Raw genomic sequence first — 18,454 nt, 5'->3', positions numbered from 1 at the left:
TGTATTGAACACATTTTGGTCCCCAATCGGCCTCACCTCTCCTCTTGTTACCCTTTTACTATTTATGTTCCTATAGAAGACTACAGCCAGCGTGCTTTAATGACGCCATGACTTTTGGATTTCCTGTTATGTGAGTTGCCAGTCTCTTCTCATACTGTGTCTTTGCCTCTCTGATTTTCTTTTTCACTGCCCCTCTGAACTTTCTATAGTCAACTTGGTTCTCACTTGTATTATCAACATGATAGCTGCCATATGCCTCCTTTTTCTGCTTCATCTTACTCTTCATCTTCATCTCTTTCATCATCCATGGACCATGGTTTTGGTTGTCCTAGCTTTCTTCCTTGTGGGATTGTAGCTTATCTGTAGCCTAGCCATCTCTTTAAAGCAACCCATTGCGTGTCAGTCTTTGATTCCAGTTTACCTCAGATAGTTCTGTTCTCCACCAATTAAATTGGCCCTCCTCCAATATGATAACATGATCACTGTTCCCTAAATGTTTGCATGCTGACACTTAATCCTCTTGGCCCTCCTTATCCCTTTTGCCTCAGCTGTGTGGTCAGGCTTCTTGCTGCTCTCACTTGCAGTGCTCTTCATTTACTGCATTTGAGTTTCATGTCACCTGCAAATTTTGAAATTATACCCAACAGCAAGCCAATGTTATGGGAGCAATGGCCCTGATACTGTTAGAAACACAATTGTCTATTTTTCTCCTGTCTGAAATGAAAGTCCATATGCATGCAACATCAAGCACACTACCCTCATCAACCAGCTCTTATACCTCAATTCAAACAAGTTAGTTAAATATGAATCGCTTTTAAAATATTCATGGTGACTTTCATTTATTAGACCATACTACCCCAAATGCCAATTAATTTCCCCTGGATTACTGCCTCAAAGTTTCCCCATCACCGGTGTTAAGTTGGCTACTTAGAATTACTGGGTTCGACCCTCACACCTTTTTGTTTTAGAAAAAAAGGGGAACATTTGCAATCCAGCCCTCTGACACCATCCTCATACTGTATCTAAGGGGGGGTTGGAAGAATGTGGCCAGAGCCTACACAAGCACAACCCTTACTTCCTACAGTAACTTAGGGTACGTTCCATCTGGATTGGGTGACTTTTTTAGTTTTAGGTTAGCCAACCTTTTAAGTACCTCCTTTTCTATTTTTGTTCCATCCGGTGTCATCGCTACCTTCTTTTGCTGCAATGTTGGCAGCATCCTCATCACTGTTGAGGATAAATGCAAAGTACTCATTTGCTACCTGCCATGCTCTCTGCCTCCACAGGTATATTTAATTTTAGGTCAATAGTTTGGTCCACCTTCCTTTTATTAGCCTTTTTCCCAATTATCTGTTTATAAAAGATTATTGGATTCCCTTCTATGTTAGCTGTAAACTTAATTCCAGTTTTATTCTCTTTTTAGATCTTCTTTGTATTGTCTATTTTCTATATACTGCATCTGCTTGGTTCACTACTGTACCATGATCCACACATTTGTCTATTTTCTTATTTTGATCTCTCTCTTCTCACTCAGAGAGCTGAAGCTTTGAATGCTCTTCCTTTCTCCATCATGATAATATGTTTATTCTCTATGTGAACCATTTCCTCTTGACGGCCTCCCATTATTCAATACTGATTTGCCTACCAATTTTTGATTCTAATCCAATCAGGGCCACATCCCTTTTCAACTTGCTGATGGTAGTATCCCTCTATTTGAATATTTGTGCACTTAGTTGTTCCTTGTCCTTTTCCATAATTATTCTAAACTTGACAACATTATGATCATGGTTCCCCAAATGCTTACTTCCTGAAACATGCCCCCCTCACCCCACTTCATTTCCCAGAAGTAGATCATCCTCATTTTTTGGCATCACTGATCAAGAAAGTTGACTTGCATACATTCTTTACCTCTTTGTCCTTTGCACTATCCCAGTCTCTATTTCAGATTATTGAATACCCATTACCACAACTCTGTAGTCCTTGCATCTTTATGTAATCTGCTCACTATTTGCTTCTCCATCTCCGCTCCACTAGTTGATGACCTGTAATATGCATTCAGTTGTAGGGTAGTTCCACCATTGTTCCAACCAAATAAATTCTGTCTTTGACTTCTGGGCTATATCATCCCTCTTTGGCACTATAATAGCTTATGGATTCTACTCAAATCAATTTCTAAAGTGATTGGCTTGCAATTTGTAACTAAGATAGTATCCAAGTCTCTTTGACCTAGTTTTCCTACCCACTAACCCAGCCCCACCAATACTTCTCCAGTGTAACTTGGTGAGAAGGGCAATCACCATAGCCTAATTGTGCACTTTAACGTAAATACTTTTCTGCATTAAAACTCATTACTTCTGACATCAGTAAATTAATCTGTAACTAACACTCAGACTGTCAGTAGCACTTTGGTAACATAGAATGATAGGTATTGATGCCTAAGTTTTGCTTGGAGTCTGAGTCATCGGTTTTGTGTTTACCTTTTGCAACTGTTTCCAGTTGTCTTGTATTTGATTTATTTATTTCTTCATTTTTTTCTGTTTTCGTTTTTCATGGTCAAAGAAATTTTGCTATGTTGGCCTAGTTCTAGCTTCCCCAGTACCTGATTCCGTTTCTTTGCTACCCTTTAATATCTGTCTTCATGTGATTGACTCCATTTCAATACCAGTTGTAAAGCATTCCATATCCTAATAATGCTGTGAAAAACTCCTTTTTGCAGTAGTAATCCTGTGTTTATGCCCTTGCTAGCAGTTCACATTATTAGATATATATGTGTTCACAATTTACCCTATCATACTTTCGACATGTTAAATCATCTAAGCCACACAATTTGTTTTTTTCTGCATCTGTAACTACATCACCATATCCCTGATATTTTATTAATTTGGCTAGCCTTTCTATAATTGGATGTCCAAAACTGCTCATATTTGTAGTGTCATCAGTACCTTGCATGATTTATTGCCTGGCTGCATTTGTATCCATTGCTCTTCACTATTTTTGTTTGCACCCGCTGATTTTCTGTTGCCTCATTTTGTCATTTCTTTTTGTTATGCATTCCTGTGTTTGCATTTGAAACAAAAACATCTGCTAAGCTTGCCACTGTGATCACACAGTTTCCATGTCTCAAAATTCTTTCTGAAAATCTTTGTTCTCAGCCATTTTTTCTCAGAAATTTCAGGTATAGTACAAATTTCCAAATTCGTTTAATAAGCGGCTGCATCTGGTGGTGTTGTAACTGCAGAGGGAGTACTTGCTGTCTCTGCACAGTTGCAATGTCTGTATTAATGATATATTCCACATACCTTGTTACACCACATACTATATTTAATCTCCAATAAATAATCTTCCCCATCCCATTACAGTTACTATGTTTAATCCTTATTAATCTATGTTCCACTTTACCATAACGTTCCATGCTGAAAACTCATTAGCATACTTTCCACTATATCATTACATTCTATTCTTAATCCTCATAAACATGTAATCAACAGTATCCATTTCATGTTATTTTTCCTGCTCAATTTCCTCTCAAAAATTACTTATGCGGGCTGGTAAGAAACTGTACCCTATTTTTTAATGGCATATTCTGTATGGGTTGTGGTACTGTAATCGATTAACCCCCAATGATGATCAACCCTAGCATCTGATTACTGCTCAATTGTCTCAAGATTTACTTTCTTGTCCACCGCCCCCCGCCACCGAGGTTGACTATAAACCCTAAGGTAAGCTTGAATTCCCCGCGATACGAATATTGTGACCAACAAGGAAAACTGCGCAGACACAGTCAGGTGCGTTATGAGGCAAGTGCATGCTGCAAAAATGCCTTCAAGCAATGTCAGGAGATAGTGTTAATGAAAATAAAAAGTTCCTGTACAAAATAATTCCAAAATTGAAAGAAAAACTAGATAAATTTAGGAACCTTTGCTGAGGTAAAATCATATTTTTCTAAAAGGCTTTGAATCATTGAGATGACTGTTTTAATTACACCGTCTTGCAGACTTTGTTCTGTGAACTCTAGAAATTGAAACTGGAACAAAGTAAAGATGGTGAGTGGAGAGGATTGTGTACCTTTCGATTATTTCATTTTTTTTTAAGATTGGATGAATTTACCTTATTTTGTTAGGTTAATATTAGATGAATGGATAACACCTGTTAAGCATTCTAAGCACTTAACACTTGTGAGAAGATAGAGCTAGAGAAAGGTAGGCAGTTTCATTCCTCATTCGATTTCTTAAAAACATTGAAAGCAAACAGCCTATTTGAGCACAACTAATTGAGTGGGACGGGGAAACTCTGTTCTGGACCGATGCTTATAAATCTTGCAGCTTTGCCAATGTCTATAAATATGTACCAATTGTGGTCTAAATAAGGTTCTTTACAAGTTTAACATGACTGCTCTGCTTTTCAGTTCTGCATGGAGTTCTTGGATCCCAGATCAAACATAATCTCATTGAATTGCAGAACAGGCTTGAAGAGCTAAATGGCCTAACTAGTTCTTATGTTCCTATCCCTCTCAAAATAAACCATTTGACCATATTAATCTGCAGTTCTGATTTTAGTGATTTGTGCATCTTACCCCGAGATGTCCCTGTCCTGTCTCCCATCGACTTATTATCCAAGCAGTATGTAGCTTCCTACCAAAATGCACCACCACATATTTATCTATATTGAAATTCATTTGCTATTTATCATGCATTATACAAGTTAATTCATGTCCTATTTGTCACAATCTTCCTTTTATATTATAAACATCCCCTAATCTTGTACGTGCAGCATGTTTTAATATTCCTTCAATGCCCAAATTGTCTGTGTGTTTATAATCAATTTTCCTTTGTGTCTGCACAGCAATCTGTTCAAGCCAAGCCCAAATTGGCCCCTTTACGTTACCGAGCATGTGTGACTATGCAAAAAAACTTAGAGCTTGCACACTTAATGGATAGGCCATGTTCAGTGAAGTTAAAGTTTATTGTTTACATATCTATTATAGACAGAAAGCGAACAAGAGTTCCTAACACTGGCTGTATCATGCCAATTCAAGAAACATTCATTCAACTGTGTTTTTTCTTTACAGCCATCACACAAATATTCATTTTGTTTAATAATATGGACTTTCATCTTGGCAACAAGTTTCTTATGGCATGTTATTTGGCACTTTACAAATGTCCAAATACACCACATCTCGATGTCCCTTTACACACTTGGTAATTTCATTGAACGGTTATAGCATTGAAGGCAGCCATTTGGCCATCTTGTCTGTGCCAGACCTCTGCAAGAGTAACTTACCTAGCCTTTTCTCTGTAGCACTGCAAATTTTTCCTATTCAGATATGATCCAATTCTATCTCCACTCCCATTTCCTTCAGCAACCTGAGATGCATGCCTTCTGGACCAGGTGACTTATCTACTCTAAGCATAGCCAGCCTTTCCAGTGCATCTTGCCTGTCCATTTTTACCCCATCTGTTAACTCTGTCATCTCCCCTTCTTGTGATATTTTGTCAGCATCCTCTTCCTTAGTAAACATTTCTCTGCATTAAATTTTATCTGCTACATATCTGCCCATTCCACCCGTTCTTTTGAGAGCCACAGTTGAATCTGGCTCCTCCACACCACTGGCATTGTGTTCCAGATCCTAATCAGTTGCTGTGTGAAATTCCCTTATGCCACCAATGCTTCCTTTGCCAGTCACCTTAAATTGGTATGCTCTGGTTTTCAATCCTTCCGTCGATGGAAACAGTTTCTTCCTACCTACTCTGTCCAGACCATTCATGATTTTGAATACCTCTATTAAATCTCTTTTCCAAGGAGAACAGCCCCAGTTTCTACCAAGATAACTGAAGTTCCTCATCCCTGGAACCATTATCGTGAATCTTTTCTGCGCCTCTCTAATACTTTCACATCCTTCCTAAAGTGCGGTGCCCGGAACTAGGCACAATACTCCTGTCAAGGCCAAACTAGTGTTTTATACAGGTTTGTCATAGCTCCTTGCATTTGTACTCTTACAGCATCCTGCACTTTATATAGAAGGTATGTTTTTCCAACCACTCTCTGAACCTGCACTGCCACTTTCAGTGATTTGTGTGCATAGACCCCCAGGTCCTTCGCCTCCTGCACTCCTTTTAGAATTGTACCTTTATTCTGTATTGCCTCTCCCCAATCTTCCTACTAAAATTAATCACTTCACACTTGAAGTGCGTTAAATTTAGTTTGTTACTTGTCCACCAATTCCAACAACCTAAGTCCTCTTAAACTTTATCACCATTGTCCTCTCAATTCACAGTACTTACAAGTTTTGAGTCATCTGCACATTTTGAAATTGTGCCTTGACCACCAAAGTTTAGGTTATTAATGTCAATCAAGATGATCGGGGGACAAATTGCAGTAGTGAGTTGGGGGAGTATGCACAAAATTCTGAACAATACAGTGACAGGTTAGCATTGAGCAATCTTCCTTAATGATAGTGGGTATCTCCAAAAAGATGCATAAGTGAACCCCATTCATTAAAATTCAGCTCGGAGGCTTCCGTTTTCATCTTGTGCCACGGAGGACGGGCAGTGGGTGAGGCAAAAAACATACTTCCGACAATTCATGGGTGAAACTAAGCATGGGGTTAGGCACCGAATCCAATTTAAAGAGTTCAAAAACAGCTAGTAATGGTGTTTTGGTGTGAGGGTAGCTATAAAATGAGAGTTGAAAGAACATCTACAAAAAGATCCACCAAAAGTGAATTAATTAAGGAAAGCAAGCATGGATTTGGTTAAGATAAATTGTGTTTAACTAATTTGAGTTTTTGATGAGGTAAGAGTGGGTTGATGTGGTCGATGTGGACTTCAAAAAGGTGTTTGATAGAGTGCCACCTAATGGGTTTGTCTGCAAAGTTGAGCCCAGAGAATAAAAGGGACAGTGATAACATGGATACAAAGTTGGCTGAGTGACAGGAGTTTGTGGTGGTAAATGGTTTTTCAGAGGGGAGGAAATCATACAGTGGTGTTCCCCAAGTGTCAGTACTCAGACCACTGCTTTCTTGGAGGTTACAGGGCACCATTTCAAAATTTGCAAATGACACAAAACTATTGCAAACTGTGAGGATAGTGATACACTTCAAGAGGACATAGCCTGGTGGAATGTGCGGACACGTGATAAGTGAAATTTAATATGGAGAAATATAAAGTGATAAATTTTGCTAGGAAGAACGAGGAGAGGCAATTTCAACTAAAGCGTATAATTCGAAAGGGGAAGGGGGTGCATGAACAAATTGTTGAAGGTGGTGGGTAGATTGAGAAAGTGGTTAAAAACGCTTATGGGATGCCGGGCTTTATAATTAGAGGCAAAAAGTATAAAAACAAGGAAGTTACGATGAACCTTTTAAAGCATTTTTTTTAACCTCAACTGAATGTTTGTTTCCAATTCTGGGCACTGCACTTTGAAGATGTGAAGGCTTTAGAGGGGGTATAGAAAAGATTTACAAGAATGGCTCCAGGGATGAGGGACTTCAGTAACATGGGTAGATTGAAAAAGTTAGGATTGTTCTCTTTAGAGAAGAGAAGGTTGAGAGGAGATTTGATACAGACATTCAAAATCATGATGGAGTAAATTGAGAAACTGTTCCCTTTGGCAGAGGAGTTGAGGACCAGAGAACACAGATTTAAGGTGGTTGGCACAAGAAACAATGCTGGCAGGAAAAATCTTTCTTGTGCAGCAAGTGGTTCATATCTAGAATGCACTGCTTTTGATGGTGGAGGAATTATGGTTTTCAAAATGGAATTGGATAAGCACTCAAAGCAGGTCCCACTCACCATATGGGTCATTATTTACTTATCAGAGTGCCAGCTTTGTATCCATACCTGAAATGGTTAACAATCTTTAATCAGGTTGTTTAAAACTTTGAAAAAGATAAACAGCAAAACTCTGTTGATTCAGCAAGCTCCTGTACTGAGTACAGATTAGCATGGTAAAATGCATTTTTTTTTTTAGAAGAAGATTGAATGTAGATCAGCAGCTAATGTCTCATTGGTCACAAACATCACCTAATCAAACTGAGGTGTTGACATTAAAATATTTCTTGTATGATGATCCTTAATGATTTTAACACTGGATAATTATCCAAATATTGATGGTGTTCGTTTCACTGCTTGTGCATATGGACAAAAGTGAAAGCCGTTACAAAGTATTAATATAATTAGAAATTCAGATGGTGACTTGAACTGAGAATGAAGCTAGAATTTTCCAAATTCCATCTGACCCATAAATATTATTTAGTCCTGTAAATTCCCTTTGTATAATAATATAAAATTTACTGTATATTACTTTGATATCAAATGCCAGCACAATACTGTGCAGCCACCATCTGTTGAATGGACTTTGATAGTGTATAATATTTACAGAAGGCATTAACTACTTGCAAGAAAAAACTATGCAACTGTTTGCAGATAGAATTATATATCATATATCATTAATCAGCTTCAGGTAGATTCATGAAGTGAAGAAAACCATCACAGTTCCTAATTCAATGTCTTTAGAATGGGTAGGGAGGGTGTAGAAGAGGACTGTGAACAATTTTTTAAAATCCAGAAATCCAGATTAATGCTCCAGGGTTGAGAGTTCAAATCCAATCAGGGCAGCCAGGGGAATTTAAATTCAATTCATTAATAAATCTGTAATCAAATGCTAGTCTCAGTAATGGTGACCACGAAACTATCAGATTGTTGCATAAACGCATCTAGTTCACTAACTTCCTTCAGCAGAGGAAATCTGCTGTCCTTACAAAGTCTGACCTTCATGTGACTTCAGACCCACTGTGATGTGGTTGATTCTTAACTGCTGTTATAGTCACTCAGTTTTATCAAACTGCTACAGAAAAGTTGAATGAGAATAAGACCAAATGCACCACCTGGCATTGACCTAGGTAGCAGAAATGATAAAGACACAATCTGTCCAGTTGACCCTGCAAAATCATCCTCACTAACATCTTGACACTTGGCTAAAATTAGGAAGAGCCATATCACAGACTAGTTAAGCAACAGCCTGACATTGGCACTCTCATTGAATCATATCTTATAGCCAATGTCCAGGCTCCTCTGTCACCATTTTCCAGGTATGTTTTGTCCCACCAGCATGACAGAACCACCAGAGGTGGTGGCACAGTGGTATACAGTCAGGAGGGAGAGGGCCTGGGAGTCCTCAGCATTGTTTCCAGACCACATAAAGTCTCATGGCATCAGGTCAAACATGGACAAGAAAACCTCCTGCCAATTACTACTTTCTGCCCTCCCTCAGTTGATGAATCAGTACTTCTCCATGTTGAACTTCACTTGGAAAAAGCATTTGAGGGTAGCAAGGGCATAGAATGTAATCCGGGTGGGGGACTTCAGTGTCCATTACCAAGAGTGCCTCGATAGCACCAGTATTGATTGAGCTGGCCGAGTCTTGAAGGAAATTTCTGCCAATCTGGGGATGTGGCAGGTGGTGAGAAAAGCAACAAGAGGGGAAAAAACCTGCTTGACATTGTCCATGCCAGTCTACCTGTTGCAGATGCATCTGTCCATGGTGGTATTTGTAGGAGTGACTATCAGGCAGACCTTGTGGAGATGGAAGTCCTGATTTCACACCTTTCTCTGTGTGGTGTGTTGCTACCACTGCTAAATGGGATAGAATCCGAACAGATTCAGTAGCTCAAAACTGGGGCTGTGGGCCATCAGCAATAGCAGAATTGTATTCAACCACAATCTGTAACCTGATGGCATAACGTGTTCCTCCCTCTGCCATTACTATCTACACCTTCCAAACCTGCAATCTGCACTATCTAGAAAGAAGGACAAGGACAGCAGATGCATGGGAACATGACCACCTGCAAGTTGTCCTTCCAATCTCACACCATCCTGACTTGGAACTATATCACTGTACTGCTGGGTCAAAATCCTGGAACCCCCTCCCTAACATCACATTTCTGTACCTACAACTACATGTACTGCAGTGGGTGACTCACCACTACTTCCAGTGCAATAAATGTTGGTCTTGCCAGCAATGACCATGTCCCAAGAAAGAATGTAAAAAGAAACCTCTTTATTTCAATATGTGCTTCTTGATTTCACTCCTACATAGCCTAGCTAAGATTATGCCTTCATGTTCTAGATATTGTCTTTTTTCCCCTCTAAATCCAGTCATTTTTCATATCCCCTTTTCTGTATCTGATTTTGATCCAGTTCACCCTTCTCTCATTCCTATTTCTTTCCCAATCCATAAGTCTCGCAAGTTAAGGAGACTTGGTCCTGTCACTCACCCTGTCAAATAACCCTGCTGCCCTCACTGTGCTGTTACGAGCGCTCACTTCCAGCAACTTGCCAGTTCAAAATCTTTTTGTCCTGTGAGTGCAGGAAAAAGTGGTCTTAACGGTGCATTCTACAATATGCCCCTCACTGGTAAGACTTGGGGCAATGATTCTTCCAATAGGACATTGAGAAGGGCTGGAAAAATTCTGCTCATAGCTGGATGACCTCTACAATAAAACTTGCAGCCTATGGCAAATTCCCCTTGTTCAGGGTAAAGCTCATTTTGGAATTAATACTTTTATACATGAAATCCTAAAAGGAATTAGGATAATTATTTCAACTAATATCTGTGGTGAGAGAACTGATATACAAATGAATGTTACCTCTGATGGAGAATATGCTCACTTCAGTGAACTTCTACCACCTTTGTCCTCTCTTATGGTTAGACTTTGTTGGCTAAAACCATTCCTGTATATTAAATAATCTAATGCATGTTTGTGAGCCTCTGAGGTGTATACTTTCACATTGTAGAAAAGTACTTCAGGATCAGCATGTAGCGTGTACACTCCTAAAATAATTTTCTGCACCTTCTCTAAAGTCTTCACATCCTTCCTAAAGTGTGGTGCCCAGAATAGGATGCAATATTGCAGTTCAGGCCAGACTAGTTTTTAGAAAGGTTCATGATAACCTCCTTGCTTTTGTACTCTATGCCTCTATTTATAGAACTTGGGATCCTGTTTGGCTTATTAACAAATTTCTCAACCTGCCCTGCCACCTTCAACAATTTGTGCACATAATACGTCCAGGTCCCTCTGCTCTGGTGCTTCCTTCAGATTTGTACTCTTATTGCCTCTTTATTCTCACACCCCCACCCCCCAAAACAAAATCCATCACTTCACGCTTCTGCTTTAAAATTGACCTGCCACGTGTTCACCCATTCCACTTCTACAGCCTCTTAAGTCTGTCTTAATCGTCCTCAATGTTCACAATATTCCCAAGTTTTGTGTCATCTGCAAATTTTGATTTTATGCCCTACACACCCAAGCAATGGTCCTAATGCTCATTCCTGGGGAACTCCACTGCATATCTTCCTCCAGTACGAAACATAACCATTCATCACTATCCTGTTTCCTGTCTTGTCAACCAACTTCAAATTCATGCTGCCATAGTCCCTTTTATTCCATGGGCTTCAAATTTGCAGAAAGTCTATTATATGGCACTTCATCAAATGCCTCTTGAAAGTCCATGCACACCCTCATCAACCTTCTCTTTTACCAACACAAAAATAAACTCAAGCAAGTTTGTTAAACATAATTTGGCCGTAACAAACCTGTGCTGGCTTTCTTCAATTAATCCGCATTTGTCCAGGTAACTGCATATCCTGGGTTATTGCTTCTAAAAGCTTTTCCCAGCACCCAGGTTAAACTGACTGACCTATAGTTTCTAGGCTTATCCTTGACCCATTTTTGAACAAAAATGGTTCTGTTTGTAATTCTTCAATGCTCTGACACCACTCCTGTATCTAAGGAAGATTAGGGCCAGTGCCTCTGTAGTTTTCATTCCTGTTTCCCATGGTATCTTCAGATGTATTTGATAGAAATTTGCAAGCTATTATGGGGAACTGATGGAGTAGATAGAGAACAACTATTTTTGTTGTGAGGAGTTTTGAACTTGGGGATATCGTCTTTTGATTCGAGCCAGGGTTTGAAGTGTGCAGTTGGGAACTGAGCAAAGTTTGGAACTCGTCCGCGAATGGCATTAGTAGCTGGGTCGATTTTAATTATAAATCTGAGATTGAAAGATTTTTTTTAATCAGGGCTGCTTAGGGAGGGAATGGGGCAAAGGTTGTATCTGGAGTTTACTCAGATCAGCCACCATCTCATTGAATGACAAAATAGGCTCAAGGGGCTAAGAGGCCTACTCCTGTTTCTAAGTATTCACCTTTACGGTTAAAAGTCCATTGTAACATACCTTAAAATTAATTGTCATTTTTTAAAAGTTTCCCATTTTAATTAAAGCCAATATGCTTAATGAGACTCCAGATATTTAATGGTGAGCTTTTTGTCTTCGTTGGTCACTTACATGTGCGCTGTGAACATTACTAAGTCAAATGTAAAGTCTAAATGAACTTTATGGTTACTTTGTAAGGTTTTCAAGTTATGAATACTAGCCAATAGATGTTGGTGTTTTGATCTAGACTTCATCCACCAATGAGGCCGGAGGTCCAAGAAAAGCCCAATCTAAACCTTCAGACCCACATAATTCGAACAGGACAAACCAACAAGTGCAAATAGGGCTGGTTATCTTTGACTTTGTGGAAAAAAATGGTCAGCAGGGCTGTTCGTCTCTTGAATGTAGTTTAGACTCCCCCATCTGACATGCAGTATTTACTCATTATCCTGGTGGAAAAGACATTTAGAAAAAGTTTATATCTGTAAACGTGCAGTCCTTGCCACCTAATTTTTCTTTTCAAATTAAAATATTTGCATAATCCAAGAATAAATATTTTTTCTAGATTATTGGTTCAATTACTGTAATTACAAGAGAAATACCACTCTCCCTTCACACCCCCTCCACCTAACCCCTTTTGCTTTTGGCCTGTTAGTCTTGTGCTTTTATTCAGTATTTAGTTAAAGTGATATCAGACCTGGTTTGTCTTGGCCAGAAATATAACAATCTGCTGTGCCCTCCCCTCCAATTAACTTATTTCTATTTCCATTCACTGCCTCTATTTACGTGTATCCATCAAAATTCTGCAGTATATTTTCTGCTATTCCAGTGTGCCACACATTTACTTTGTCACTTTCCATGCTAATGACATGGTATTCACTTTAAATTTGTTTTTCACTGTCACATTCTTGGGAATTATGGTTTTTTTAAAAAATTCTTGGAATGTCTTTTAAAATGCACAAGCTACAAAATATTGTTTCATATGGGGAAAAAGTACATGTTCTAATGTTTCACAATTTTGTGACATTCAGAAACATTAATATTCTTTTCCCTGGCAGCTTGGCTCAATAGAGCCAATGTTCATCATTCTCAAACAAAAATTTCACTTATCCAGCCTGGGTGGATATGATTGCATTGCGAGTCCAATCAATAAGTTAGTTTTCAAATCAAGATACTGCTTAACCTTTAACCTTTGAGATAATACTACATACAAGTAATTCTTACTAGGATAGAAATAACCTAACGTTCCTTTTTTTTTAATACAGCTGATACTTGAGACATGAATGTTGGAAATAATGAAGCTATAGGTATGAGCTCAGCACCAGAAGACCAGTACATTGAACAACAAAAATACTTTGGAGTTGGAGAAGTACAGGGTGATCTCAATATGTCAACTGCAATCTCAAATGCTGCTACGGCCTTTGACTCTCAAAATTTGAGCAATCATGTCGAAACCAACTCTGATAACTCCTGTTGGAAGCCTATAGAAGGCAGTATCACGTGTTCCCAGAATGAGGAGGAGGATGATGATGTTGTTTTTGTTGAACCTTCCTTTTCTGCAAATTGTCCTGCAACCACACGAGTAGATAGAACCAGTGCCTCACTTGCAGTGCTTCAAAATCCAGAATCCATAGGAAATGAAATGAATATATCGTTGCCACCATTAGGAAAAGATTTTGTGTCCCCAGTGGAGCCCATCATAATTGATGATGAGGAAGAAGGAAACCCTGAACCAGGAAAAGTTGCCAACGTTGCCACATCTGGAAGATGTGCTGAAAGAAATGGATTCAGTGAACCAACCATGGATTTTTCATCATCTGACTTGGGTGGCCAAAAAGTTGGTTTCCATAATATTGCAGTGCAGTATGTAGATAATCAGGGTTTATTTTGTCCTCCAAATTTGGAGAATAACAATTTAAATTGGGAAAACAGAACAGGCATAAAGGAAGTTGACTTGAATGAATGCCACCCTTTACAACCAACAATGCTTTCAGACCCCAGGAGAGGTAATATTTTGCGAGCAAATGGAGAAGCGTTAAATCAGGGTATAAGCACTGAACCAGACTCTGAGATACAAATAACTTGTGTCACCACATTAGATGCCAGTTCAAAACCAGCCATAAATGAAGCACCAGCCCAACGTTCTGGGGGAACGGATTTAGATTTAATGATTTGCAATGTAACCTCTCTTCAAGATCAGAAATTTGAAGGTGCAGATGAGGGAGTACAGAAACAAGCTTTTCCATATGGCATGGGAGCTTCTAACTCGGACAACATGGATGGCGCTGGGGGTGGATTTCTAAATGGCGAATCTGCGCTTTTGACATCACAGCACAAACTTGGTGAGTACTTTTTAACATAAATGTGTCTGCAAGTGAGTAAATCACTATTACATGAATCTGTAACCACCATTTTGATGACTCAAAATGCTCAGATCATTTTAAAAATAAATTAGAACTAATGGTTGATTTTCCTGTGCTAATGCACGTAGGGAGTCGAAATCAAAAGGAATATTCAGGACGGGAAGGTGGTGGTTAATTCCACCTGCATAAGAATGAGTGGATGGCAATGGGAGATGAGGGTGCGGGAGCGAGGCTATGAGGTCAGCGGATGGGAGTGAGGAGGATGTGATTGAGGAAGGGCAGGCATTCAGTAGCCAGAGCAGTGGAAGTGGGATGGCTTTTTCGCGTTAGAAGAGGTTGCTAAAGTGTTACTTGGGGATTGTACCCCAGAATGTTGATCTTTGGGAGTTGGGGAAATGCCTGGAATGTTAATTGTTCATAGCTGCATGAAGTGGGGGAACCACTTGAGATGTTCATTAGGTGCAAGGGAGGCCAGAATGTCGCCATGCTGGTGCAGGCTAAAGAGGGTGTTCTGGACTCTGGAGAATAACGAGTTACACAGGTTTCATATGGCTATTAGTGGTTGAGTGGTGGAGCATGACATTCTAATTTGGTGTGAATTCACTGATAAAGTGGCAAGCAGGGAGAAGTTGTACGTTGTGTAGCATTGCAAGGAAGTGGATGGGGGAAAAGATAGCTTATACAGGGACTGGGAGCAAGTGGAAGCAGTTAACTATATGTGGATTCATGATTTTACTGTAGCTCTGCTAAGAAAGTTGGGCAGGTTGGGTGAGATTCCAGTCCATGCAGAGTTCATGAGCTGGCCATTGGAGGGGCTACTTAATGGTGAGGTGCTGAGCACTTTGTGTGGAGGGGAAGTTAGACTGCTGATGGCTCTGAGAAGTAGTGTTTTGTCTAGGGTATTTGTGTAGGGTCTACTTGCCTGGTTTACTTTCCTATGCCATGACTACTGGCTAAGGCAATCTGGGCTGCTCCCCTATGATGCCAGGTGGTCAAAGCCAGAAAGTGCATGGAGACTAAGATGTTTTTTCATTGTTAATTGCCCCTTTTGGTCGAGGGCCTTTTGACACCACTGTGCCAGCCAATGAATTGGAGGTGGGGTGGAACTTATAACAAACCATGCATCTCGGTGCAAACAGCAAAGCTAACTCTATATTTAGAGTCTGCAATAAACTGAACCCATTAAAAAATGCTTTTTTTTCTAGCTCATATTTGTAGTTGGTGATTAGAGATTATTGACTTCAAAATCCTACCTGTTTTGAAAAGTGAACTCTGACATAGAACTAGCAACTTTTCAAGTAAGTTAGACGAGCTTGTTAAACAGGGAACTGCCTGGTAGTGGCAGTTAACTGTCAATCAGCTGAAAGCAGTTGGTTCAATTGGTGTTAATTACTGTAGCAGGAAGCTGGACTAGCTAATGACTCATTGGAGGGTCTATAAAAGAGATAGGCTTTTCAAACTGCACAAGGAGACGGGTGAATTCGCCTGAGTAAGACGGAGACCAAGTGAGTAGCAAATTAAGTGCACGGGGGAAATTGGTGTGGCATACCATAGGAATTATTCTGAGTTAATTAAGAAAGTAATTGAATGAAGCCAACTAAACAACATTACAGTGCTAATACCAATTATTGTATGTTATGGTATAATGAGTCCAAAACTAGTCATTAGCTCAAGCAGGTTTATTTTCAAGACAGCTCAGCAGGGTGACTGACTCCCAGTTCCTTCCACCTCAGCGTCACAGCTGCCCCCCCACTTTATAGATGAGCCAATGCCCATCACCTGTTTTATTAATGTAATTGCCAAGATGGTTGTTATTGGAACTTGACAATGTAATTACTGATACATTGACATAGCCCATAAATGAGCGGGGCTTTGGAGAGAGAGCGCTGGGAATTTGCAGATAAAATCTAAAAGTGATGTCACAGGAGTCCCATAAGTTGATTGGTTGGTAAGTATTGACCATTCCGGACTCAGCACAGAGACGACAATTGATGAGTGACAGGTGAGTTATTATATTATACCTTACTTTATTAAACATTTTCTATAAAGTTTAAGGTATATCAGTGCAGCTCGGCCATGTGGAATGTGCATCCTGCAGGATGTGGGAAGTCATGCAGGCACAAAGTGCCCTTGATGACTACATCTGCAGGAAATGTCACTAGCTGCAGAAACTTGAGCAGCTAAGACGTCCACAGGCAGAGAAGGAATAGGTAACCGGCAGAGCATCTAATAAAAACAGGCAGGTAGTGCAGAAATCCCCTGGGGCTATCTCTGTCTCTAACTACTTTTCCATTTTGGATACTGATGAGCGAGATGGTTCCTCAGAGGATTGTAGCAAGAGCCAAGCTTGTACCACGGGTGACTCAGATGCACAGGAAGGGAGGAAGAAGAGTGAAGTCTATAGTGGTAGGGAATTCCATAATTAGGAGAGCAGACAGGCATTTCTGCTGCAGTAGATATCACCGCAGGGTGGTATGTTGCCTCCCTGGTGCCAGGGCCAAGGATGTCACAGAGTGCCTGCATGGCATCATTTTGGGGGAGGGTGAACTGCCTGAGGTCGTGGTCCACATTGGGACCAATGACGTAGGAGGTCCTGAAAGCAGATTTAAGGGAGTTGGGAAGGGAATTAAAAAAGCAAGACTTCAGGAGCAGTAATCTCAGGATTACTCCTGGTGCCACGTGCCAGTGAGCATAAGAATAGGAAGATTAATCAGTTCAACACTTGGCTGGAGAAAAGAAGTAAGTTTCAATTTTTGAGGCCTTGGGATCAGTTCTGGGGCAGGTGGGACCTGCACAAGAAGGATGGGTTGCACCTTAACAGGACTGGAACTAATGTCTTAGGGAGTTTTGCTAGTGCTATTGGAGAAGGTTTAAACTATATTGACAGTGGGATTGGAACCTGGGGAGAAATTCAGAGTGGAGAGTAGAGAAACTGGCAGTAGAGGAGTACTAACTGAGAAGGAGGATATAGCAGAGAGTAGTATCAAGGTAGGTCGAATACTTGGAGAGTTTGATAGAATTAGAGTAAGCAACAGTAAGTCATTAGATGGGGTCAGAGTAAGGGAGGAAAGTTTTAAAAAAAAAAAGTCTAAATCAGGGCTAATGTAAGTTAACAGTGTGGTTAATAAGATTGGTGAACTACAGGCACAGGCTGACAAATGGAATTATGATATTATTGCTATAATAGAGAACTGGCTCAAAGAAGGAAGTATTCTTGGGTATAAGGTGTTTAGGAGAGATAGGAAAAGAAGAAAAGGGGGGAGTGACAGTATTGATTAAATATGGCATTACAGTACTGGAGAGAGGATGTTCCAGAGGGGTAAAAGATGGAATCTCTTTGGCAAGAGGTAAGGAATGAAAAAGGTACAATAACATTGATCGGTGTAATATATAGACCACCAACTGGTGGAAGTGATGTCGAGAAACAAATTTGCAAAGAAATTACAGGGAGGTGCAAGAATTATGGAGTAATTATAATGGGGACTTCAATTATCCAAATATAGACTTGGATAGGAATAGTGCAAAGGGACAAGAGGGGTGACAGTTCATAGAATATGGAATATCCTAGAATATAGAATATTCGTTAAAGATAATTTCCTGCAGCAATATGTTTCTGGTCCAATGAGAGGAAGGGCACTGCTGGACCTGGTTCTGGGGAGTGAGTTGGCCCAAGTGGATCAAATATCAGTGGGAGAGTATTTAGGGGACAGTGACCATTGTATCATTGTATCATTTAGGTTGGCCATGGAAGAGGACAAGGAACAATGGAGAACAGGGATAATTAATTGGGGGAAAGCCAACTTTGGTGGGATGAGAATGCATCTGGGTCATGAGTTGGAATCAAATGTTAGCAGAAAAGATGGTGGTAGAAGAATGGGC

The 18,454-nt window shown here is 39.9% G+C and overlaps 1 protein-coding gene across 5 annotated transcripts in view; it reads left to right on the top strand.

The window, feature by feature from the left end:
• Positions 1 to 18,454, top strand: part of zmym2 (zinc finger, MYM-type 2) — a 160,372-nt gene that overhangs the window by 4,796 nt on the left and 137,122 nt on the right. For 4 of the 5 annotated variants that reach the window (XR_013577108.1, XR_013577107.1, XM_078545484.1 and 1 more), the window contains exon 2: positions 13,478 to 14,554. Coding sequence is in view for 3 of the 5 variants with exons in the window: in XM_078545484.1 (XP_078401610.1) it covers positions 13,492 to 14,554 (1,063 nt within the window). In the remaining 2 variants the exon portion in view is untranslated. Of the gene's footprint in view, positions 1 to 10,164; positions 10,534 to 13,477; positions 14,555 to 18,454 lie in introns of those variants that run through there. The other variant, XM_078545483.1, reaches the window with a different exon arrangement.

This window comes from Cetorhinus maximus, chromosome 7 (genome assembly GCF_964194155.1).
Source record: "Cetorhinus maximus chromosome 7, sCetMax3.hap1.1, whole genome shotgun sequence".
Taxonomy (NCBI): Eukaryota; Metazoa; Chordata; class Chondrichthyes; order Lamniformes; family Cetorhinidae; genus Cetorhinus; species Cetorhinus maximus.
The sequence above is the reverse complement of the archived record's forward strand: the minus strand, read 5'-3'. Positions and strand labels throughout refer to the sequence as shown.